The 26,054-nt window shown below is 48.2% G+C and overlaps 1 protein-coding gene across 1 annotated transcript in view; it reads right to left on the bottom strand.

Moving 5' to 3' along the window:
* Positions 1-25,837, bottom strand: part of Dnajc11 (DnaJ heat shock protein family (Hsp40) member C11) — a 54,039-nt gene extending 28,202 nt beyond the window's left edge. The window contains exons 1-4 of the mRNA XM_028883101.2: positions 25,730-25,837; positions 9,383-9,512; positions 7,388-7,461; positions 2,181-2,282 (exon numbers count right to left, since the gene is read on the bottom strand). Coding sequence (XP_028738934.1) covers positions 2,181-2,282; positions 7,388-7,461; positions 9,383-9,512; positions 25,730-25,801 — 378 coding nt within the window. The 5' untranslated portion in view covers positions 25,802-25,837. The remainder of the gene's footprint in view (positions 1-2,180; positions 2,283-7,387; positions 7,462-9,382; positions 9,513-25,729) is intronic.
* Between the last annotated feature and the right edge of the window lie 217 nt (positions 25,838-26,054).

Here is a 26,054-nt window from a genome sequence, read left to right as displayed (position 1 = left end):
TTCATCTGACGGCTTCCTAGACGGGGTGATCAACCAGGCTTCTGTCCTTCTCTAGCACGGTCCATTTTCAGTTGCAGCCTACTTCTGCGGAGCCTCTCTGGCCCTCTGCCAGTGAGCACAACAAACACATGGGTTCTGATGGGTGCCCTCCTGTCCTATCCTGTAGCCGAGGAAGGTCAGCTTTATGACTAGACCACTTCCACAGAGCAGACCGGAGGCACAAAGGCTCACTCTGACGGAAACCTAAACATTCACCTTAAACTTTCTCCGTATTTAGTGTGCGTGTGTTCTTGGGAGTCAGAAGACAGCTTTTGTGAATCACCTCTATCACATGGCCCTGGGGATCAAACTAAAGTTGTCAGGATTGGCAGCTAGCACATTTACTCCTGAGTCATTGCTTTCGCCCTATTAAACAATTTCCTGAAAAATCTTTAAAAAATAAGTGAGCAGGCCAGGTGGTGGTGGCACACGCCTTTAATCCCAGCACTAGGGAGGCAGTGCCAGGCAGATCTCTGTGAGTTCAAGGCCAGCCTGGTCTACAGAGTGAGTTCCAGGATAGCCAGGGCTACACAGAGAAACTCTGTGTCAAACAGGGGAAAAAAAAAAAAAGTGAACAACGTATTCATGCCCTTAGGAAAGCATTCTGGGATCTAAAAGTATATGGGTATATATATATCCCTCTATATAATCACTATTCAAATATTTTCTGATAAAGCTGAATTATGTTTCTAAGCCATTATGTGTGTGAAGACGATGGAGCCTTTCTAACTAAGAAAGGATGCTATGCTAGCTTGTATCAACCTGTGTATATGGAGAGAAGCGAGTGGACTAGGAAGTGATTGAATACTCTATGTAACAATCTACACAACCAGGGTTAAGAAGATAGCCGCCTCAGCCCATGAAGAGAGTCAAGCTCTGCAGGCACCAGGGGCCCACACAGCTTGTGGAAGAGGCAGCAGGAGCTGACAGGGCTGCAATCCACATGGCACAGACAAGAACCAAACCAGCTCACCCGGCAGGAGTACAGCAACTCTACTCCAGACTCCGTCTCTCCAGCCAGTGTGGTGGATTATACAAGCCAGAGACTCCCACCAGGAGGGGGCAGAGCGGCCGTCGGAAGGCAGTGCCACTAGTCCATGTGAGTGACCTCTAGGCCTGCTAGCCACAGCCCCCTCTTCTACTCTGGCTCATTATGAAGGGGCTCAGGGACACATGACCCCAGCACCAAGTTTTAGCTTTCTCAGTGGGAAGTTACAGACACAAGGTTTTATCTGAAAAGGGCAAACTGAAGGAGGGTAAGAGGCAGTGAGAACTGGGGACCAAGAGATCCAGACACAACTCCACGGGATGGATCTCCAGGAAAACCTCCCATTTCACACTGGAGATAAAGTCCTCTTCATACCTGAATGTCTTTAAAAGCAAATGCTAGAGGGAATGTGATCCGAGGGTCACTGGACTCTGTTTCCCAGCCTCAGCTCACAGTGTTCGACTACGAAGATTTAAGAAAACAACAGTGCCTCGATCACCACCAGCACGGCTTCCTTCCACCCACACGGCCGAGAGGAGGCAGGCACCTCAAAAGGGGATGGGAAGGCCACCAGCTTCTTATCATGACTGGGACAGGCTGTAGCAGGGCCATCTAGACATACCCACCCTGAACAGCAAACCGCACCCAGTCACTGCTGGACAGGACCAAGGCATTCAGTACAACGGGCACCTCAAACTTCAGGAGATACCCCTTTGCCTCCTGGCCAGGGCACAACTCAGAACGAATAGCAGGAAAGATACTGTACAAGGACTTACTGGGGCGATGAAGGCAGAGCCCCCATGGTGCCATCTGGATGTGCCCTCCACAGTCTAACTGCACAGGGGACCGACCACTGCCTCAGTGCTGAAGCCGTTAGCTAGGTGCCCTTTCTCACTGACCCTGACTGCCAAGGGCTCAGGAAGTGCAAGAGGGAAGGTCTTGGAAAACTATGAGCCAGGGCTGTGCAAACCCAAGGCATCCTCTACTCTTCCCTGCACAGGGTTTGAACGCTTGTCTCTGGCCAGGGTTCTGCTGAGCAGGAGGTCTCACCCTCCAGAAAAACACTGCTCAGAGGTAACAGCGAAGTTCTGCCCCACCCAATTTTATGCTGCCTTCTGAAAAACACTGGATTATTTTCACCCTGGCTTCCTACCTTGGGGTTGGTTCTCTGCTGCAGTCTCCGTTCCTCCCGCTCTCTCTGGAGCCTCTCAAACTCTTCTCTGATCTCAGCTGGAGTTCTCTTTCTTTCCACCACCTGTGAGCAGAATTGAGAGAGACAGATGAGGACCCAGGACACCTAGAGAGCTGGACTCTAGTTTGACATGCACACAATAGCCAGGGGCCAGTTGGGCAACCCCCTGGGGCAAAGAGGTTCCTCTAACCCTGCGAGGAAAGCAAGGCTCTGCTGGCCTCTGGGCTCTCCAAAAACTGACCTTTATTTTAGTAACCTCTCACAGGCTGCAGGAACCTCACAAAGATAACCCTACAGTCCAAATTTTCTAATGAGAAATCAACAGTCAATGAGGTACACCATGGGGTTATAAAACTTGGGATCTGGGGCTAGAGAGATGACTCAGCGGTTAGGAGCACTGAATACTCTTTTCAGAGGACTGGGGTTCAATTCCCAGCACCCACATGGCAGCTAACAACTGTCTGTAACTCTAAGATCTGACACCCTCACACAGACCTACATGCAGGCAAAACATCAATGTACATAAAATAAAAGTAAATTATTAACAAACAAAAACTCGGGATCTCTAGTCATGTGAGGGACAGGTAGGTGCCTAAGAATCATGGGCCTGTCCTCTTATGCCACTGAGCTGCCAGTGATGCTGCAGAGTCTGAGGGCCAACAACACTGGAGGATCAAACAGCAGATGACACGAAAGTCATAGGTACACCATGAGATCAAGTCTGTGACAAACCAGGGCACTCTAGCACGGTCTTTCATAGTCTTAGTGTACAGGACAGGAAGGCAATACAGTTGACATCAGAGGTGCAGCTTCATGGCAAGGGCAAGGCCACTGTGGACATCAGGTACCTCACCTCTGAGGACACTGTACCACATGACTTCTAAGGACCCCACTTCCAAGTGCAATCCTGAGCCATGAGAAGTGCAGAGCCTGGGGCACGATGGAGCATGGTGCTAAGGTTCAGCCTGTAATGTGCTACAGTGAAAATATCGAGAGCTGCTGGGTCCTTCTGCTTCTGCTCACGCTTTATACAAGTTCTGCACACAGCTGATTACAATCAGAGCCAACTGCCAAATGAACACGGCAGGTCCCTGTGGTGACTGTTTGTGCTCTAACAAATAAAAGCTGGCTTGGAGGTCAGAGGGCAGAGCTAGCCACTAGAGGCCAGGCAGTAATGGCATATACCTTTAATCTCAGCACTTGGGAGGAAGAAACAGGAAGTGATAAGGCGGGATGGAGGAGCTTGGCCCACTTTGGTCTGAGGGTTCCTGGAGGTAAGAAGTCTTAGCCCAAGGTAGTGGCACACGCCTTTAATCCCAGCACTCGGGAGGCAGAGGCAGGCGGATCTCTGTGAGTTCGAGGCCAGCCTGGTCTACACAGAGAGCTCCATGGCAGCCGGGACTGTTACACTGAGAAACCCTGTCTTGAAAAAACAAAAAAAACAAACACAAACAAAAAAAAAAAAAAAAAGGAAGAAAGAGTCTTTCCTAGGGGCTGCTGCTCTGCCTCTCTGATCTTTCAGCTTTCACCCTGATATTGACTCCTGGTTTACTATTAAGACTGATTAAAATCCGTGCTACTGGTCCTTCCTTCCAGAATGCCGATGACACTTACTGGGCAGCCATAAGCCTCTGCCCTCAGGGCTTCACCTGGCACTAATCAAGTACGGAAGCTGGGGTGGTCCATGGTGAGGGCAGCCTGGGTGTGGGAGTCTACGTTAGCTACGTGCTGGTAACCCCTGCTCCGCACCCCTAGAGCGCACCGCACAGCCTGTGACCCACAGAAACCTGGTTCCTCTGGACCAATCACCAGTCACCCATCCTGGGCTAGTCAGGAAGACTGACCTCATGAAGAGAAGTGTCGTGGAATAATCTTTTTGTACAGTGTGAAGATTTGTCACTCGGACTGGTTTAATAAAAAGCTAAGCTGCTGATAGTGAGGCAGAATTGTTGTGGTGGAGAGGTTGCTGGGAAGGAGGGCAGAGAAGCCAGAGCACGCAGAGTGAGTCGGATATACAAAATGGTAGAGAGGTAAAAGCCACGCGGTAAAACATAGATTAATAAAATAGGGGTTAGGTTATAAGAGCCAGGAAGGAACACTCCTAAGCTAAGGCTGAGCTTTCATAATTAATAAGAAGTCTCTGTGTGGTTACTTGGGAGCTGGCTGGCAGGACAGAAAGAGTCCCAACTACAGGGAAGGATGGGTCAGGTGGGGGACGGGCAGCTCACCTCCAGGAAGAATGTCCACCGTTAGAGTCCTGGGTGTTGATGGGTCTGAAAAGTCTAGGGTCCTAAGTCAACTTTTTTTTTTTTGAACATTCTGAAACAAGGTCTCTCTGTAGCCCTGGCTGTCCTGGATCTTACTGTGTAGACCAGGTTGGCCTCAAACTCAGAGAGATCTGCCTGCCTCTGCCTCCCACAGAGTGCTACCATGCACCACTATCCCTGGTTTATAATTAGTATCTTTTTAAAAAAAAATATTCTTTTTAACTTTTAAAATTTTGTGTTATGCATAAATGCATATCCATACCACTTGTGTGCCTGAAGCCTGTGGAGGTCAGAGGAGGGCATCAAGTCCTCTGGAATTGGAGTCACAGACACTAGTGAGCCACCATGTAAGTGCTGGGATTTGAACTTGGGTCCTCTGGAAGACAGTGCTCTTAATGGCTTAGCCATCTCTCCAGCCTCAATGGCAGCATCTCAGGTGGCCATGGATCATCCGTCAAGGCGATCAGCACCGCACACTTCTATTGGCCAGATGCAGACTTTTCAGATTTTGTGAGCTTCCCACTGACATTCTTTCTCACACTTGCCTCTGCTCTGCGGCAGTCTGGATCCCCTCTCATGACACTGGCTGCATCAATGCTCCCCACAGAGGCGGACTTTCTCAGACAGTCTCTGCACAAGGCCACAGCCTGCAGCTGACTCAGCCAAGGCTGTGCCCGTGAGCGCAGTCTGCAGGCACGCTGAATGGTGAGCTTCCCACTCTACCTGACAGCCAGGAGTGAGTGCGGAGACTGTTAAGAGTTCAGTTTGACTTTCTCAATTCTAAAGAAAAGAGAAACTTCATTTTCAACACGGGCACTGGCATCAACACTGCCAGCTCCAGGCACTCACAGGACTGGGATCACAAGCTGGGGGTGCTCTGTTGGTCTACACAGCAAGTTCCAGGCCTTCTAGAGCATCATAGTGGGACCCTGTCTTAGGGGGAAAAAGGCCCAATTTCATTCCTAACATCCTCTATTAAAGGGAAGTGGCATTACAGCTGAGACCCAGGTGCTTTGAAGGTCTGTCATATACTCTGTATCCACAATTACCTTCATCCTTTACCAAACTACCCAGATGTTTACTCAAGGAACAGGCTGTGACAGTAACCGTCAGCCACCAAAGACTGGTATTCTGTAAACATTAGTAACATGATGACAAGAGCACAGTGAATACCGTGTCCTTCATGGCCAAAGCCACCTCTGTGGAGAAAGAGCCCATGGCAACACTCTGACTGACTGCAGCCATTCCTCGAAGGATCATAGGAAGAGTTCAGACATTCCATGTGCATTAAGGAGCTGGCATCCTGCTGCATGTCTGGCACTGTTAACACCTGAGGATGCTTTAATTTCTGGTTTGTCTGTTTTGCTTTTTCAAGATCCTCTGGGGCAGTGGTTCTCAATCTTCCTAATCCTTCGACTCTTTAATACAGTTCCTCATGCTGTGGTGACTCCTGATCACAAAATTACTTTTGTTGCTACTTCACAACTGTAATTTTGCTACTGTTATGCATTGTAATGTAAATATTTTTTGGAGATAGAAGTTTGTTACAGGGATCAAGACCTACAGGTTGAGAACTGCTGCTCTATGGAGCCAAAGCTGGCTTGGAACTCACTACACATCCTAGGCTGGCCTCTAATTAATGCCATTCCTGTTTCTGCCTACCAAGAGCTGGGATTACTCCTGTGAGCCATCATACCTGGCTGTTTACCTGCAGACTTACTGAGAATTTTATTTCCTTAAAATATTTCCTAAAACTATGCACATGAAGTTTATCCAATCACCACTTGTGACTGGCTACATCCTGTACAATTGCAGCTGAGCCTGGCTTTGCTTCATGCTAGTGAGAGATATATCCTGTTTTGGTGAGAGGTAATCATGTAATATTTTGCCAGAGGATCCCACCACTCCAAGAGGGCTGAAACAACGCCAGAAACCAAAACCCCCGTCTGTGATGCGGGTCACCTAGCCAGTGGCCCTGACTGCAGCGCTCAACTCTGGTGACTAATCTAAGTGGTATACAAAGTCTGAGAACAGTCTGGACACACAACTGACCTTGTTTTTCCATCTGGGTAAGCAATGCAAAGTGACAATGAAACACTGAGATTTCCAGTAAGCTAGAGGCCCTAAATCAGACACCCTGCGAGCCAGGCAGGACACGCAGAACCTGCTGCGCCAAGGGCCCGATGACAGTATGGAGTGGAGGGGATGGGACCAAGTGTGAACACAGCCTAGTTCAAAGGGCAGGGCTTCCTCAGAGCTGGCAGCTACCTCACGGGGGACTCAGGTCCAGTGCTGCTAATCTGGTGCTTCAGATGACAGCTGCTGGATGTTCACACAAGACCTCCTAGGCTTCAAATCCCAGCGGCTACAGTTCACCGTGATGTGTCCATCAAAGCATGGCTACAGGTGGAAGGTGGTCCACGAGCCCTCACCGGCACTGGTCAGTTCTGCTTTCTTCCCACCACACCTCAAGCCTTTGATGGGCTTCATGTTGGGGACAGAAGGGACAGACAGCATGAGGTCAAATGCTACAAGAACTTCCAGGGGAGTTCCGCAGGACGAAGGCAGGAGACTGGATCCGCTGCACATCTCTCAGTAATGTCTGATGGGATCCCATGGCACTAGCACACCGGTCTCCCAATAACACTGAGTAACAACACCTACGTACTGTGTAGCAGTTTGGGGTCTTACAATTAATTTTCACGCTCATTTTTCTACACAACTTCATTTTTCAGGTAACATGGAAGCACAAAGAAGTGAACGGCTTGCCACGCTTCTGCTCCCAGGCAGGGCAGAGCGGAACGTGCTGATGCCACAGTGCATTACAGCTAGAAGGCCCATCCCAGGCCCCAGGAGGCCAGCCACGGTGTGTGCGTCCTCACGTGACTCTGCTTCTCTTACCTCCCATCCTTCCATCTCCAGCCCTCTTTTCCCATAGATGTCATAGATGGCCCTTGTCTGGGGATCGCTAAGCACTGCAAGGAAAAAAAAAATCAAACATGTTCACTCAGCACAAACTCCCCTTCAGTCCTGACAACCCAGTGTCAAGGCCATGAGGTACGTCCTCCTCAGCCTTTCCTTCCTAGCCAGTCTTCATGGAGACTGGCTTTCTTTCGCTGCATCTTCCTAAGGCTTTTCCTTCCACCGGAGGGCGTTTAGAGGCCACAGACGGGAAAACCTGAGCTTCTCCAGGGTCCAGCCTGCTCTGGCAGCTCCAAAAGACTGGTTTTTATTTGGCTTTAGGTTTTAGTTTTCTTGTAGATGTGGCTGGCCTTGAGTTTGCTATGTAGCTAGGGGTGTCCATCAACTTCTGGTTCTAATGCTTCCATCTGCTATGTGGGGGGATGCTAGGGGCAGAGAACCATGCCTCCCCGCCAAGAACAGCCTTCTCTAAAGCTCTGCTCTGTAGTGTACACTGACTTACTTGAGCACTACTAACCAACCCCAAGACCTCTGTAAATTTTTTTTTTATATGACCCAGGCTCATCCCAATTCTCCTGCCTCTATCTCCCGAGTCCTGGGATCACAGGTGTGAGCTACAACACCCAGCTTTGAATCTGTTTAAAAATACATGAGTATCATTAACAATACTGTTGGCCACATCACCTAATGAGAAGATTCCTCAACAAGGGAGAGAATTATTCCAAGGCCCAAAATAGACTGTGAACGAGACTGAGAGTTGCCCCTGCTCCACTCTGAGTTCTGTTGGGGATCTTTTTTTTTTGCATACTTTCTCCTCTGAGGTTCCCATATATTTTTAAGCCTAATTAAAAAGCAATGCAAATGAGTCTATCCATATTCAAATCTAATGGAGAAGAAAGAAATGCTGACCACTGGAAAACACGGAGCCAAACTTGTTGAGCAAAACTGATTTAATAAGAGAAGCCAGCACTTGCTGAACAGAGTGCAGCCAGGTCTGCTGCTGTAGCACTTTGACAGGGAGGCAGTCCAACCACAGGACACAATGGACTTTGGTGACCACCAGCACCCATGCAGCCCGTGAGTCACGCTGGGTGACACAGCACAGACTCCTGTCTATCATGTGCCGCTTTGTACTGGTCATTAAAATATAACTTCTTGGGAAAACTCAAGGTAAAATACGCCACCTGCTATTCTGTCTGCAGCGAAGAGGCCTGTTATTTCATAGAAAGGGACATCATCTAACTTTTGGCCTCGAGTTAAGGAGCAGATCACAGGGATCTGGAATGAGTAACTGATTTTTCCTAATCTATAAATCTAAGAGTGATTTAACGTTTTTGCTTTTTTTTTTTTTTTGCTTTTATTTTTTAAATCATGACAAAACATTTTACCATTCCAATCACTTTAAAATGTCCAACTTGGCAGCATGAAGCTCACCTTCACTCTTTCCAGAGCCTTCCACCTTCCCAGAGACAAACATCCTATGTTTTTTCATTTATTACATGCAAGCCATAAATCCAAGCTCCTGAATGACTCGACTGCACTCCCACCAAGCTCTCACACCAGCTTCTGTAAGTCCTTCCTTTCAACAACTGATACAAAACCAATACAACCACTAAGGGTAAAAAAAAGTCTTTGTAGCTTCTCACAAAAGAGGGAACAAAGAAAGCGGCTTTGTAAGTATCAGCCCTACCCCACTGCACCCCCACCCCCAGAAGACACTGGGACCAGCTGGAGCTTCAGTAACCCTCCGTTCAGACCTGGCCCATTTCTTCATTTGGACTCTCATTTTCTTCTTACTGGACATATATTGATTTCCAAAGCAAAATACGACTCTTTCAGAGGGCTCTGTCAGTACAAAGCACCAAACCAAGCACCTCTTTTATATACCTCTAAGGACTCCATCTCTCTACTTCTACAAATCAAGTCGCTTACAAATCGAATGTCTGCGCACACGAAGCCAAGACCCCCACCGACCTTCATAAGCCTGGTGAACAAGGTTAAACAGCCGCTCTGCTTGTGATTTGAGCTCCGGGTCCCTGTGCTTGTCCGGATGGTAAAGCATGCACAGCCTCCGGTAGGCAGCCTTCAGCTCTTCAGAAGAGGCCTACAGAAAGAGAAATCCAATTAGAAGACAATCAATGGTACTTAAACACTATCATTATCACAATCAGCCTCGAAATGGGGACCCGCCAGCCATATTCCACTGTATCTGCCCTCTGCACAGGACATAATCAAGTTATGCTTTATTCTCCAATAAGGCTTCGTTTCCACAGTTAATAAAGTGATCAATTATGTACACCGATAGCAACTGGGTTTGCTGTGGACACTGCTATCTGAGGGAATTCGAATGGCTGTCTTCACCCTGGCTCACCATGCTCAAACACCAGACCCCCACTTACCCCTGAACCCAAGTCAACTAAGTCACCCCCACCAAACAGCAAGCAGGAGGCAGGAGAGCTAGGGCCACAGGCACAAGTGATGTCCACAGAATCCATCTTTGACAGAGAGGGCTTAACAAAGACTAATTCTTGAAAGCCAAAGACAAGGCTGTAAAAGTAACACACTCCTAACCTGGCCTCTAAATGTGAATGTGGAAAATGCTCTATTAGCTTGGAGCAACCAGGAGGTTATAGAGGAAATGCTGTATACAGAAGGTCCTTCCTGACAGATCTGTGGAGACACGGGCTTGGCTGCAGGAACGGGGCCAGCATAAACACTTTATCCTTGGCTAACAGCCACCAAAAGCCCCTTCAGGGTCCTCCAGGGCTCTGGGAACACTGTCTGGCTTAGCTGGTTGTTGGTCTGTCTCTGGGAAGACCTAGAATCGGCATCCAAGACCAATGTGGTCTATCAAAGGTGACACTGAAGGAGTACCTCTCCCCCATTCGACAAGGGAACCATCCTGTGGGGTCACCGACAATATGCAAGAAGGACCCGAGAGATCAGCCATCTAGGTGGAAATGGGTCACCAAGGATGACCATGCTCTAGCGTCAGGTACTGGGATGCAGGTCTTCAAGAAGAGGTCACAGGACACAGTGAGCTCAGGGGTAGTAATAAAGTCACATGACATTTCTCTATGAGCTATCAAAAACTTTCCATTCCAGAACTAAGCCTTCCCTTTTTTTTTTTTCCTCCTACCCACAAAGATGTGAAACTGATTTGTGTGTTAGTAATAATCTCTAGTATGATTTTACCCATTTCCCATCAGCACCACCAGACAGGTGCTGAAAACCAGATCCTGAGGCACTCCCAGGAGACAAGGTGCTGGGAAGGTGTGCAGTGGGCTCAGGGCTGGCTGGCCCAGGGCTGACCTCCCCAAAGCCGGATGTAGCTGTTACTCAGAAGAGCAGCAGCAAGGCTGGAGCCCGCAGCTTGTCCTTTAGGCTAGCCACAGAGCCAGCTGTCTGCTGGACAGACTCGGCTGTACCACTGCCACTCTGAACCAGGAGCTGCCCAAGGTTCCCAGCTGCTCCATCAGAGGGTCAGGGATCTCAAGACTGAACACCCGCCTGCCCCCAAGAACCAGGCAGACGTCTGCCCTGCTGTCCCAGACTCTACCTTCTCCCTGGGGCAGCCTTGAGAATGTGCTAGCCAGCAGGTCTTAGCCGACTGCTGCCTCTCCTCCGTCTCCGGCTGGTTATCTCTAATTTACTGGGCGGCTCTATGCTGACCTTCCATTCCAGTGGCTGAGAAGGCAGGCTTAGGAGTCCAATGGCCTGTGTCTGGACCCAGGAGATGCCGCTTCCAAGCCCTGGGATCCTGGGCAGGGAGCTTTCTGATCATTAGCTTTTCCTCTCAGGTTTGGTGTAAAACTGCAGTGAGACGCTGCTCAGGGCTTCCACACAGTGCCCGACACACAACACAAACTTACAAAGGGTTGCTCTTCAGAACCCATCTCCTCCCTGTGAAACCTGGACAAGACTGTCCCTTAGCTCTGGTGGGCACACGCCAGCTCCACTTCCAGATCCCTCTGCCAGCACTGGGATGGTCAGAGGGGGCACTCACTGGCAAAGTGGACCTGCACCACACCCACCAACTGTGCTTAGACCTCAGTGGTCCCATCGCCGAGCCTTCTCTCCTTCTTCCTGCCTCAGCCTTTTTCCCTGCTGACAATGTCAGGCAACACATTTCTTGCTGCACTAAACATCACCTGCACGAAACCCTGGCACTGAATTACAACAGCCGACAATAGAAAATAAAACATACACCCTTCACATAGCTCGATGCTTTGATTTAAAAGGAGCTGTTGTTTCCTAAGTAGCAGTTACACATTAGCTTTTTCCTATAAATTTTTTTACTTCTACCGAGCATCACTGTGGGCCCTGTATTTATTTGGGGGAAAAATGGTATTATCGTGTACAGTGTGTTTCTATGTATGGTATGTGGGTACCACAGTGCACATGGAGGGGTCAGAGGGTAATCCTGACATGCATTCTAGAGATCAGACTCAGGTTGTCAGGCTTGCGAGGCAGATGACATCAGGGTCTTCCTGTGCATCCGAGGCTGGCCTCAATATGACCCTCATATGCATTGGCTTATGTTAGCTCCCTCAGTGCTGGGATTCTAGGTGTGCGGAACTAGGTCTGGCCTTCTTCCTGAAAACTTTCATTGTTCTTTTTTGTGTCTTATAAAAGTTACTAGTACAGGATTAAATGAGTTTGAGTGATCTAAGTTAGAAGACACTTCCTGCTTACTAAAATTAAGCCAAGGGTCTGGGGGGTGGGGGCGGGGCAGAAATCTAGTCTGCAATGCCACCTTTAATCATATTAACAAACGGCTTAGAGTACTATTGATTAAATGATGGAAATGAGAAGTTTCATTTTTAATAAATATCACATTCAATAAAGGTTAGATTGGGCCTTTCATCACAACTGAATAGCTAAGGTCATTGGTTCGATATTTCATAAATGATAACCTTTCCCACTACCATTCAGCTTCTGACACTATTCAGAAGGTAATGAGATCTCATTAAGAAGGACACTTAAACTACACATTTATCTCAAAACTTCTACAATAAAATCCACATGTCCCAAGTTTAAAATCTAAAAGTTTTATTGCCCAGTCAGTCATCCGAAAAGAATGCTAGGCCACAAATTAAATCTCAAGAGATCCTTTTATAAGATTTCTATAGTGTGTGTGTGTGTGTGTGTGTGTGTGTGTGTGTGTGTGTGTGTGTGTGTATGAGAGAGACAGAGAGACAGAGACAGAGGTGTACAGAGCCCAGAGGCCAGCAGAGAGCTACGGGTGGCAGTGAGTTGCCACAATGGGTGCTGGGAACTAAACCCGGACCTCTAGAGAGCAGCAAGCATTCTTAACTGCTGAGCCCGCTGTCCAGGCTCCCCACAGATCTTCAGAGCTGGACACTACACAAAGAATCATTCCTGTCACACAGCATGAGATTACAGGCCAGGCAGTGGTGGCGCACGCCTTTAATCCCAGTATTTAGGAGGCAGAGGCAGGTGGATCTCTGAGTTCTAGGCCAGCCTGGTCTAGAGCGAGATCCAGGACAGCCAGGGCTACCCAAAGAAATCAAACAGCAAACCATGTTCAATCAGTATCTGAGTTTACCATTTAATGCCATGGGTTGGCTAAGGTGTAAGTGTGTCTCCAAAGGCTGATGTGTTAGAAGCTTGGTCCCCAGATCTGATGTTAAGAGACTAGCCTGTTGGAGGTCATGAGGTCACTGTGGCATGCCTTGGAAAAGATGAGGATCTGGCTGCTCTAGCTCCCTGCGATCACCCTCACATGCTCCACATGTTTCAATGCCATTCGCCATGAGGCCTTTACCAGAGACGAGAGAAAGCAAATGTTATGCCTTTCCATCTTCCCAAACATCGAGCTATAGCAACTTTTTGTTCTTTATAAAGTCCCCAACCTACAGCAGCAGAAAATAGACTAACACAAAAACTAAATAAAGAAAAAAAAAATTTTTAAATGAAATCACAAACTGAAAATTGGAACAGGCTCACAACTAGATATTAGAAAGGAGCTAGAACCAGAATCAAAATCGCGCCCCCCTCCCCCTTTTTGGTTTCTTGAGACAGGGTTTCCTGGCTGTCCTGGATCAAGCTGTAGACCAGGCTGGTCTTGAACTCACAGAGACCTTCCTGTCTCTGCCTTCTGAGTGCTGGGATTAAAGGCATGTGCTACCATCACTGGCTAGAAACCAAGGCCTCTTAACAGCCAGGCAGGAGGCCTTCTATGAATTTTGGGACAGCCTGGGCTACAAAGTGAAACCCTATCTCAAAAGACCAAACAGAATCCCTCAAACAAATGAACAAAAACCACACAACAAAGAAGAGCCCTGACGTCACAGGTTAACTCTTCCACACAATTTCTTCTCAACATTTTTAAAAACTCAAAGGAAAGAACACTTAAACATTCTGTAAGGTGATACTCCATGCCAAAGCCTTCTCCAAAGAAAGCTGGGTGGGCTGAGGCACTCATCAGCATCCAGCACAAAGACACTAAATGAGAAAGGACAGAACCCAGAGGTAGCTCCGTGGTGAAGGTGCTTGCTGTATAAGCTGAGACGCAGCACTTGATGTCTGAAGGGTTATCCTCTGACCTCCACATGTGCCTGTGAGAGGGACATACACAGGACACCAAATACACACACCACACCTCTATGATCTGGACCAAGGCATGGTCAAAGGATTGGAGGTGCTAGCCAGGCAAAATACAGGAATACAGACACTCAATTAGAAAGAAAGCTCACCTGACTTTGGGATGACATGTCCCTACAAATGGACTATTCCCCCAATTAAACAGACACACAACCCATTACAACTAGAACACAAATTTAGTACAGTAACAGGATACACAAAACCAACCCACAGAAACCACTTGCATTTTCACTGATGAAAAAGGAAACCTGAAAGAGGAAATCATGACACAGAAAGATACCATAGTAAGGGTCAGAGGACATCAGCCATTAACACAAGCAAATACAGATGCAGCACATGCCCTTTCAACACAAAACAACACTTTGAGACCGAGTCACACTGTATAGTCCAGGCTGGCCTCAAACCTCAATGGCTTCTCCTCTTCTGTATCTGTGCATGCAGGATCACATGCCACGGAGCACGCCCATGAGCCAAGAGCCACTGTTTGGAGTTCGTTCTCTCTTCTCACAATGTGTGTGTGTGTGTGTGTGTGTGTCGGGGGGATCAAACTTAGGTTGTCAGGCTTGGTACCAAGAGCTTTTCTCACTGGGCCATCTCAGCAGCACCAAGATGGTTTTCCATCTTTACTTCTTTCTTTCTTTCTCTCTCTCTCTCTCTCTCTCTCTCTCTCTCTCTCTCTCTCTCTCTCTCTGAGATACTTGAACATCTGATGCTGTATGTAACATGTCACTCTACTCATGACGGCCTAGAACTAGTGACATGGTCTCCATACAGCAAATAGGCACCAGGAAGTGTGTTCTATAAGTGCCAGACAAAGAGCCAAAAATATCTGGTGCAAGGTGCTTATGATGGCCATACTTATGCTCTTGATTCAATCCTGCCAAGACTGAACAGAGCATGCTGAGCATGGTCAGTCACTCTTCAATCATACAACACTTTAGGAGAAATCTCGGAGGAGAGAAAGAAGGAGCCAGAGAGGAAGATGACTCCAGGAATAAGCAACCCAGCTACCCAGCAAGCCACGGAGTAAGAAACAAAGAAAGGTATACAGGAATAGAAAAGGAAAAGCCCAGAGGCAAAAGATAGACAGGATAATTTAGGTTAAGGAAATCTGATAAGAAATAAGCCAAGCTAAGGCTGGACATTTATTGCCCCGCCTGCAGGGCTTCAACGGGTAGGGACAGGAGATACAAAGGAAAGACACCAAGTCTGGATTCTGATCAAGGTGCACTTTATTTCTCTTCCACAAAGGTTTATATAGCTCCACCTGGTGGGGGGGAGCAAGAAGCTGTCATCTGCATAAGGTAGGGCAAGCTAACAGGATGTTTGTATAGGATGTTTACAGGGTGAGAGGGTCAAGGGCTCTGACTCAATGTCCTGTTGCTAGGCAACCTGACTGTAAGATGATCTAGTTCCCCGTCTTATTGGGGGTCAGTATTTTTCCACTAACTAGAGATTCTGTCCTTGTCCCTGACAATTTAAAATTAAGAATAAGCCTATGTGTGTGATTAATTTAGGAGCTGGATGGTGCCCCCCCCAAAAGAGCAAAATCAAACACCAGTATCCCTACTAAATAGGCACAGTTTACCTAATCCCCACAACTGAAGACACATCACTGCCTGTATGCTCCACGAGACTCTGACGGGGAAAGAGCAAAAAGTAAAAAACTAAAACCAAACACACACCTGCACACACCAGCTAGTAAAAGCCTGTACACTGGAAAACAATCCTAAAGGGAAGAAGCAGCTGACTTGGAGCTAATGAACACCATGCCAGAGAGGAGCTGCTACATCAAGAAAGAGGCCACATCTGACCATCACTAGCAGATCCTGACTGTGTCAGGACTGGGAAGAACCCTGTAGCTGGACATGGCACATTCTCTACTCCTTCTGTAAAACATACTCTACAGCCTGACCCTTTACACAGACCCTTCTCATACACAACCTCACCACATGCCGACACCACGTGCCACCTCAACACAGCCTCCTCTTCTCTTTTCCTCCCTCCCTCCCTTCCTTCCACTAGCCCTGGCTAGAACTCAGAGAGCTGCCTCTTTCTGCCTTGGTGAGATTCTACTCCCCTGACTGGTTCTCAGGGGAGGGACTTATCCACAACCAGTAACATCCTGACCTGGCAACAGGGAACATCCTACGTACAGCCAGACAGCCCAGACCTGCTGCCTCGGGTCTGTGAAGGGCCTGTCGAGTAGGAAAAGATGGACGGCAAGGGACTAGCCTCTGTGCACTGCGGAATGCAGCTGTGCCGACAAGAAAAAGTGGGCAAAAGCCCCCACATGGCGCCAACTTGTTTTTTTACAGACATCATTACTACTGGTACTGGTGCAAAGAGGACAAGCGGGCACCTTTCTCACCGCAATAAAGAACCAGGGAGGGAGACAATCAATATGTGCCAGATGGAAAGGCCAAACGCAGTAGGGAAGAGCGGTGTCTCCTCCTCCAGGCACCCTTCACAGGCCTGCAGCAGGATGCTGTCCTGGGGCCGGAGCATCATTGTGTGAGCCAGCCCTTCCCTCTGACTTCAGACAAGTGCTATACGTGAGAGCACAGGTTTACCACAACCAAGATGAAGAGATCCCTGCTGGCACCCAGTTCCCTAGAGCAGTGGTTCTCAACCTGTGGGTCTTGGCCCTTTCATAGGGGTTACATTCCAGATATTTACAGTATGATTCATAACTGTAGCAAAATTACAGTTATGAAGCAGCATTTATGGCTGGGGGTCAACACAACCTGAGGAACTGTACTAAAGGGTCGAAGCATCAGGAAGGCTGAGAAGGCCGAACCTGCAACTCATATCTCAAGAACTAGAGATGGCGTAGTGGATGCAGGCCTTGCTGCACATGTGTGAGAATCAGAGCTCAGATTCTCACGCTACATAAGCCTGTAGGAGGGTGTGGCAGTCTGCTTGAAATCCCAGCCCTCAGGAGACAGAGACAGGACTCCCAGGGCAAGGTGGCTATCTAAACACCCAGCTCAGCAAGCTCAGGGCGTAAGGACCAACACCAACCACAGGCAACAACACATCCACATCCACATGCAAAAGAAAACAAAATTCCAAGCAGGGGCCAACGGATGCACACTGCTGGGGATGACTGTTGTCAGCTAGGTTCTAGGTACCACCCAAGACAAAAGAAACACACACAGTCCCTACCCTCAGGAGACAACAAACTAGATGTGCTCTCACTTTTAAGACCCATGAGCAAGGGCCGAAGAGCTGGTTCAGCAGTTGAAAGCTTGCATGCACCGCTCTTACAGAGGACCAGGGCTGGTCGCAGCACCCACACCCGGCAGCTCACAAACACGTGTGACTCCAGTTCTAGGAGGAGCCAACCCCACATATTTAAAAAAAATACATCTTCAAAGAAAAAAAAAAAAAAGACCCCCACACATATGGACTTAACTAGGCACAGGAGAGAACTGCTAATGTGAGGGGCACAGAAGTCAGGGTGGTCAGAAGGCAAGGAAAAGAGATCTAAATGGAACACAATCTGACTTTAACTCACATCAGGTCCTTGAGAGGCTGAGGTGCACCACCAGGAAAAAGGCCAGAGGACGCAAGCCACTAGGAAGCAAGTGCTGGTGGGGACGAATGGCAAGACAGAATGCTGGGCACAGCGGGAAGAGGGGGGAGGAAGTGGGCATGCAGTTCATCTGGACATCTGTCCATCTGCTCATTCTTTAGCAAACATTTGTTATGATTGGTCCTGCACCGTTCAACAACAGGGATGTGTTGGGGAAATGCACTATGGCAACTGCATCAGCACCCAAACATCAAAGCATATTCTGACAAGCTCAGACGGCTAGTGGCGTCTTCTGGACTGTATCCTACTGCGTGTACCATGGTGACAGACAGAAGCAGTCACTGACCACAGTTTCCTTGCAGTGAAAGAGGTAAAATGTCACATAAAACATGGCTTATAAAACACTTTTAAAAATTCCAGAGGCCAGTGAGATGGCTCAATAGTGGGGACTTGCTGGGATTAAAGGCGTGCGTTCTTTCCTCTTTTTACACACACACACACACACACACACACACACACACACACACACACGTGTGCATGCATGCCATCTGGCCTTACCCTCACAGCAATCCTCAATCTGACTCAAGTATTGGGATGACAGGTATACACTACCACACCTAGCCACCTCTCTGCACAGCTCAGGCTGACTCTGACTCCCCTGTGCTGGAATTCTGAGGTGTGACACCACACCCAACTCTACAAGGCAGGCAGACTGGCTTATGAAGAGCCAGATGCCCATCTCCACAGGAAGTGTAGGATAGGCACTACACTTCTTTGCCTTTGCAGACTGTAAAACTGCCTGACCTTAAGGATGAAGAAAGAAAGAGGTTTAGACAGAGCAAGTCGTCTCCCCAGCTGAGGATGCCTTACATCACACTTGACCCCATGCCGCAGACTGTCTTCATTAAAGCCAGTTTGCCCGCACACCCTTTGAGGATCAATCTGTAGCCACTTCAAGACATCACCAACAAGTGCACAGAGGAAATCAACCTGCCAAGTGCTGGGCTACACCATCAGACACATTTTTCTGTGTCTGAGCTCATCATGGCCAAGGCCAGGGGTCTAGTGGACATAACCACATGTCACATGTCTTTGGAAGTCTGCCTCCTCCAGCCATATCAAGACTTGGATCAGGAAACTTAAGAGCTAGGGAGAGAAACAGTCAAACCCTGAATGAGAAAATGACCAAGGTAGCTAAACAGATTGACCAGACATACAAACCTCTGCCTGACAAATAAACTGTGTGGCTCTGGGTCCTACTTAACAGTTAGAGGAACCCACTGAACTCCTGAGACACAACACCCTCAAGACGGCAACACAAACTCTCAAAACATGACCAGGTCATCAGTAACGACAAAATTCTAGATAAAAAATAAAATTCTCTGGGCCCAGTAACACAAGCCTGAAGTCCCAGCTACTTTGGAAGCTGAGGCAGGAGGATTAAGCACAGCTGGACAGCTTGCTAAGACTCTATCTAAACTAAAAAGAGGACAAGGCTTAGGGGTAGTTCAGTGGTAGAGACACACTGGGTTCAATGCCCAGAAGTGGAAAAAGTTGGCTTAAAAAAAATTGTTTTTAGGGCTGTAGAGATGGCTCAGCTGTTAAGAGCACTGGCTGTTCTTCCAGAGGTCCTGAGTTCAATTCCCAGCACCATATGGTGGCTCCCAACCATCTGTAATGAGATCTGGTGCCCTCTTATGGCCTGCAGGCGGCACACTGTATACATAATAAATAAATCTTAAAAAAAAAAAAAAGATATTAAAAAAATTGTTTTTAAAGGCAGGACACATGTGACCTTTAAAGTTCATGGACAGAGGGGAATCCTGTCCTCCAGCAGACTTCTGCTCAGAGCAAACGGACCAAGGGGCAGAAACCACCTTAGGCCATTCCCAGGACAAAGGAAACCCTCTCTACTGTGAACCAACTTGGATTTCATTATTCCTCTTGGTCATAACTCCATGTTACTCTTGAGACACCGCTACAAACAGGGCACGGTCTTTTGAGACATGCTGCAGATCTCCATGGAACTCCTGGGTTCCAGCAAAACTGATGGTTCAGATCCTATTTCCCCTAGGAATTTATCTGCCCGGTTCACTCCTGCTCCACCCCGCCACCCAGGCACGCTCCCACGGTTCATCTGTTTTAGCCTGGCATTTCCTTTGGTGAATTCTCTGGTTTCTACTCCCGGGGAGACACACTACACTCCTGATGCACAGGAGTAGTCCCTACAGTTCAAGAGCCTTAAGGTGGCTGCTCCTTTCAGAGCGGAATCAGTATGGCCCTTACAGCAGCAACATTCCCAATGGCAGCCTCCTTTAGCAATGTGCGCCTGCTCCTCTTCAAAACGGGTACAATGTATTAATCTGTTTGTTGTTTTAAATCCTTATTTAAACAGAAGAGGCATAAATAAGTAAAATTAAAACAGACACTTAACCGAAGTAAACACCAAACTCCACAGCTAAGCAAGGCATGCTGCCCACAAGTCCATATCTTATTTTCTATTGTTTTATTAGCAAGTTTACAACTAACCCCCCCTCTCTCAAAATCTCTCTCTCTCTCTCTCAAAATCTCTCTCTCTCTCTCTCTCTCTCTCAAAATCTCTCTCTCTCTCTCTCAAAATCTCTCTGAGAGAAAAGGAAAGTGTTTAGCTGCATAATACAAAACCAAGAGTAAAACATTTCAAGAACCTATTACCAAAGTGCTCAAAGCAGGAGGGTGTTAACTGGCATATGGTTCATTTAACCAAGTAAATTTAACTTTGTATTGTTGGCTAATTACACCAAGATGACATTGAACCTGGCCAAGCATCCTCCATGGTTCTCTCCCAACTCCACAGGCACAGCCTCTCCTAGCCACCCCCATGCTCCTCACTTCCTCTCATCTTGCCCATCTCTTCAGAGCATCTTTTGGGTCCCTCTCTATTTCTATCCCAGACTCCAATTTCTAGTTTGCTCTCTGTGGTACATTTTGTGCTCATGCTCAACTTCCAGCAGAACCACCCACCCCAAGTCAACTCTGCAGGAATCACCATTCAGGAGGACAGCAATGCTGTTTAAAAAGAATAAACTCAGCATCTTGAACAGTACAGAAAGCTCTGGGCACTCAGAACCTAATGCCTGGTATACACTCAGGCACAACCTCTCTCTTGCTGTGGCATTGGAGACAGAGCCCAGTCCTAGTGCACACAGGGCGGGTACTCCCTCTACCACGGAGCACGTCCCCAGCACTGATTTTTGGTGGTACAGCAGATGAACAACTTAGCATAAGGCACACTAAGGCTGTCTATGTGCACACTTTTTTTTTTTTTTTTTTTTTTTTTTTTTTTTGGTCTTTTGAAACAAGGTCTCACGTGGCCCAGAGTCTCCTCAACCTCACTATAGAGACAACATGGACCTTGAACTCCTGACCTCCAAATGCTGAGATCAGAGGTGTGCTTCACCATGCCATGTGTATGTCTTCACAATTAGCAGACCCTCGCCCCATCAAAAGGTGAGAAATCTAACTGGATATCTATTTATGTCAAGCACCTTACACAAACTACCCACACCACAATGTGCACCACACAGTGCTAGTTTACAGAAAGTGTTTGATACATGTTAGTATCATCTGTTAGCTACTCTATTTATTTGAGACAGGGTCTCACTCTGTAGCCTTGGCTGTCCTATGTAGGACAGGCTAGTATGTTTCTGCCTCTGGAGTGCTGGAGTTAAAGGCATGTGCCACTAGGCCCAGCCTGTTAAGCTACATCTTTGTGACCAAAAAAAAAAAAAAAAAGTGGCAGCCAGGCAGTGGTGGCGCACACCTTTAATCCAACATTCAGGAGGCAGAGCCAGGCTGATCTCTGTGAGTTGGAGGCCAGCCTGGTCTACAGAGCAAGATCCAGGACAGGCACCAAAGCTACACAGGGAAACTCTGTCTCAAAAAACTAAAAAAATGAAAACAAAAAAAAAAAAAAAAAAAAAAAAAACCCCCAAGAGTGGCATGTAAGATAGCTCAGCAGGTAAAGGAACTTGATGTCAAGTCTAAGGACCTGTGTTCTCACCTGATGAAAAGATAGAACTGACACACAGAAGTTGTCCTCAGACCTCCACATGTACTCCACAACACACATGTATACATACAATAACCAATACATGTAATTAAAAATAAAAATAAAATGGCAGAAAGGTTAAGCAGAGCAACAGAACTCCCAACAAAAACAGCAGGGGAACACAGGGTAGCCACTCCAAAAGCCACACTTCCCAGGTTCCTCTGGCTTCAAAGGCTCAGGTACAGCACTGTTATCTCCAAGGCCAAGCACTTGCAGGTGAGCGGCGGCTGTCACTCCTGGTCCTCAGCCTCTTGGCTTACAGGCTGACAAAGAATTCTGGTTGTGGACAGCCAGGCCTGACCCTATGTGCCCAATGTAAGTACTTACTCACAATCACTACTATGAATGTTACACTTTGAACATAATGTACACGAGACACTCAAGAGTCAACCCCAGACTCTTTACTTACCTCATGAAGAGGAGAAACCCATATGACAGAAGGAGAGAACCAACTCCAGCAAGTTGTCCTCTGACCTTCACACAAACACCAAAGCACACATAGACAATAAATAAACGTTACAAACAAAACAAAACAACCCAAAACAACCCCCCTCTCCGACTAAAACCTCCAGACAGCCTTGAAAAAGAGGTTGGCTGATCTACAGTGATTAAGACCAGTGAGGGTTTGTATTAGATAGACAGGGTCTTGTTATGTATGTAGCCCTGGCTGGATTTGAACTCATGATAATCTTACTGCTTGGCTAAAATGAAATTCTTTAAAGTATAATAAGACAGTGATAAGGAAAGAATCAGACTACACTATTTAGGAAAAAAACTAGATTTAAACCATATCAGTTAAGAATTCTATAAAAATCAGCCACAGAAATAGCTCAATGGTTAAGTGCATTTACTGTTCCTGCACAAGACCAGGTTCAGTTCCCAGCACCTCACGGTAGCTCAACTATCCACAGGAGTGCAAGTGCTGAACATAGATATACACTCATGCATAACACCCACACAAATCTAAAAAAAAATTTCCACAAAAAGCTTAAGGATCAATAAATCAAAGCTAATTTGCTGTCAAGGAATTCATTCTCCAAATAGTTTGGAAAAATCGTCCCAGACAGCAGATGAGTTCAATTTTAGTCCTGATCATGCATCTAACAACACAAAACCACAAAGCCAACCTAGTTTTGGCGAGCTTAGTGACTGGTAAATCACCACCGATAAGGGCACCACTCGACACTAAAGAAAGGGGCCTCACTGGGGCCATGGGTTTTGTTTACAGCAGGATCTGGTGGTCCTGGCTAGCCAGCTACCTCCTGGATCAGAAATTCAGAGACACAGCGTACAGTTTAAAACCTGAGAAGGGAGATTCTTAGGAGATTTTTTTGGCATTTCTTCATTATTTTAGTTGTTTAATTCTCTATTCATCTAATTTTTACTTCACTTTTTTGAGACAAGGTCTCATGTAGCCCAGGCTGGCCTCAAACTTACTGTGTAGCTGAGGATGACTTTGAGCATCCAAACTTTCTGCTTCTACTCCCAAGTACCACCATGCTGCCTGTGCAGTGAACGAAGTACCTGGCACAGAGCACAGGTCCACGCACGTTAGACAAACTCTACCAACTGAACTCCACCCCGGCGCGGTGCTTCTAAGCGCCGACAGAACGTCCTCTTCTGCAGAGATGCCTCCACTTGCGACTTCTAAGGAAAGGCTGAAGTGGATGGAACACTGAGCATTCTATGATGCCCTTTGAAGGTGCTTCCAAGTGCTGGTGGGAAGAGGAGTGCCCTCCTACGGTACACTTAACTAGGGTCAGAACTGACAGAAGACAGAGCAGCCGCTTAGACACTCTTCTAACACACACACACACACACACACACACACAGAATTAATATTCCTTCTGTTTTGTTCTCCAGATAAAGCATGTTATTTTAACTTAGAGTTTGAAAAAACAAACAAAAACTGGTAGTAAACACCAGTGTCCTCATCTTTAAAGCCTTCTTCCCAGTAGAAGCCTGAGCCACAGTCAGGCACTCAACACTGTTGACAAAAACAGCACCAGGCAGGCTTGCTTGGGGAGGACTTCATCTATAAACGAAGGGAGTGCCGCACTCACCGGCAGAGGTAAAGCATTCCTTTAAAAGAAGTGTTTATTTGGCTCCTATCCCAGTCTAATAGCAATGAAAGGCCCTAAAATCCCAGGGGGTTCAAATGTCCTTCTGAACACCTACAGCTACCTAGGTTCAGTAGATCTGGCACACAGGTAAACGGCTGTTCAACTACTAACCGCTCAGTCCAGTTAGGAGTGTGAGGGGTTTAAAACAAACAAACAAAAAACAACTGGATTCCAGAAAAACTACCTTCTTTTACCACTTTGCTTCCTCAAGAACCTGGATATGGCCATGCACCGTGGCTCTTGAGCCTTTAATCCTAGCACCTGGGAGGCAGAGGCAGGTGATCTCTGTGAATTCAAGGGCAGCCTGCTCTACACAATGAGTTCTAGGCCAGCCAGGGCTACACAGTGAGACCCTGTAAAAACAAAACATAACAACCCAGGGTAAAATTTATAGCTTCATTCAACTGCTAAGTGACTAAGAGTTAAAGGAACAATTTGTTCAAAGTCTGAGGGTTGTTCAGCTATAAATCCAGGTGCCTCGCTGCAGTTTAACCTGAAAGTCCCACAGACATTTCATGGAGTGTTTCTACAGTAAGCAGTGGTTGATAGAGCTGAGAAATGCATACTCAGGGCGTCCAAGAGCACTGTATCAGAACAAAGAGCTTTGCAGTATGTGAACTGGTAAACTGAGGCAGCAGCACAGTTTCAAGAACTGGATTTCTGGAGTTGGAATGCCCAGGGATGAATGACGTCTGTCTGTTCCCTCCAACAGACATAATGAATTGTTGCCACATACACCTTTGGTCCCAGCACTCGGGAGGCAGAGGCAGGTGGATTCCTGTGAGTTCAAGGCCAGCCCGGTCTAGATCAAGTTCCAGGACAGCCAGGGCTACAGAGAAACCCTATCCCCCCTCTCCCCCGAAAAAGTAAATAAATGAATAAAATAATGGATTGTTATGAGGATAGCTATGACAATTTGGTGAGGCACCAACCTCATTTAGAGTTCTTTCAGCAGGTGGCAGCGCACAAAAGACACTGGTTATTAGCACGCAGACCAGCTTTGCTGAGGATAGTCCTGTTCGGTCACTTTGATCACTACCGAACTCTGAAAATTTGAAAGATAGGACTGTCTGGCAGGGCTGGACCCAGCAGCATAGACATTTCTAACGGACCCTATGACCTGACCTTGGAAGCCTTTTCGGAAACCCTTCTCCGACATATCTCAACTGCCCACCAGCCATTTCGAATGAGAACCTACGAGACGTGTACATGTGACAGACACTGCGGGCCTCTCGGGTTACTTTTTATTGTCGAGGTGACAGCGTGAACACACTTGACCTGGGCGCTGAAGTCCCAGTCTGAGCGCCGTGGCGCCTCTGGCCTAGCACTTCTTGCTCGCCCTCGGCCCCTTGAGTCGAAGCTGGGGAGGTCCCGCTTTCTAGTTTCTGGGCGGTGGCTCGGGGACGAAGGAGGGCACGAAACGCTAGTGTCTGAGGCAGATCCAACTCCAGCGGCACCGGAGATGTAAGGGTTCGACCGAGTTCCAGGGAGGCTCCCAGGTGGCTTTGACCTTGGTGTCCCAGGACTCAGTCTGCCCGCTTGCTGGCTCAGGCCGCTGACCCTAACCCCTCGTCTCAGGCAGGTGTGTGTAGGGGAGTCGCGGGGCCGGGTGGCGAGGACCTGGGAACCCCAATGTAGCGGCTTCCCCGGGGCCCTTGTCCCCACTCCGGCGAGTGCGTGGGCTCGGGCTCGGCCGGGACACGGTGCACGCCACGCAAGGGCCGCGGAGGGCCGGGCAGACGCTGCACCTGCGCCAGGACGCGAGGGTCGCGACGGTGCGGGCAGCTCGACGGCTGGCGGGCGCACACGGCAGCGGGGTCACGCGGCCTCTGAACCGGGCCGCGGCCGCCCCGGGGCGGCTGCGGGGCCAGAGCCGCCCGTCCGACCCTCCAGAACCACTGGGCCGGGCGTCAGCCCCGCCGACGCCGCGCCGCGGGCCTCACCTCCCTGCGCACGTTCAGCAGCGAGTAGTAGTCTTCATTGTCCAGCTCCTCCTCGCTCAAGGCCGTCGCCATCTTCGCAACCTTTCACCCCGCCAAACCGGCGAGGCCGTAGTCAAGAAGGTTCGGCGCTGCGCGGCGCTCCCCCGGCGGCTCCCGCTCGCACCACAGCGGCCCCTGGCGGCCCGGAGCCACATGGCAGCCCGCGGGAACGCGCCTGCGCACTACGCCCCCGTGCGGCCGAAGCCGGAAGCTAGGAGGCGGTGGGGAACCTTGCTTGTCAGAGCCAGTGGGCAGGACTGTTATCCTCGCTTTGGGTGGCTCCGAA

The sequence above is a fragment of the Peromyscus leucopus genome, chromosome 2 (assembly GCF_004664715.2).
Source record: "Peromyscus leucopus breed LL Stock chromosome 2, UCI_PerLeu_2.1, whole genome shotgun sequence".
Lineage (NCBI taxonomy): Eukaryota > Metazoa > Chordata > Mammalia > Rodentia > Cricetidae > Peromyscus > Peromyscus leucopus.
This window is presented reverse-complemented; position numbering and strand designations above follow the sequence as displayed.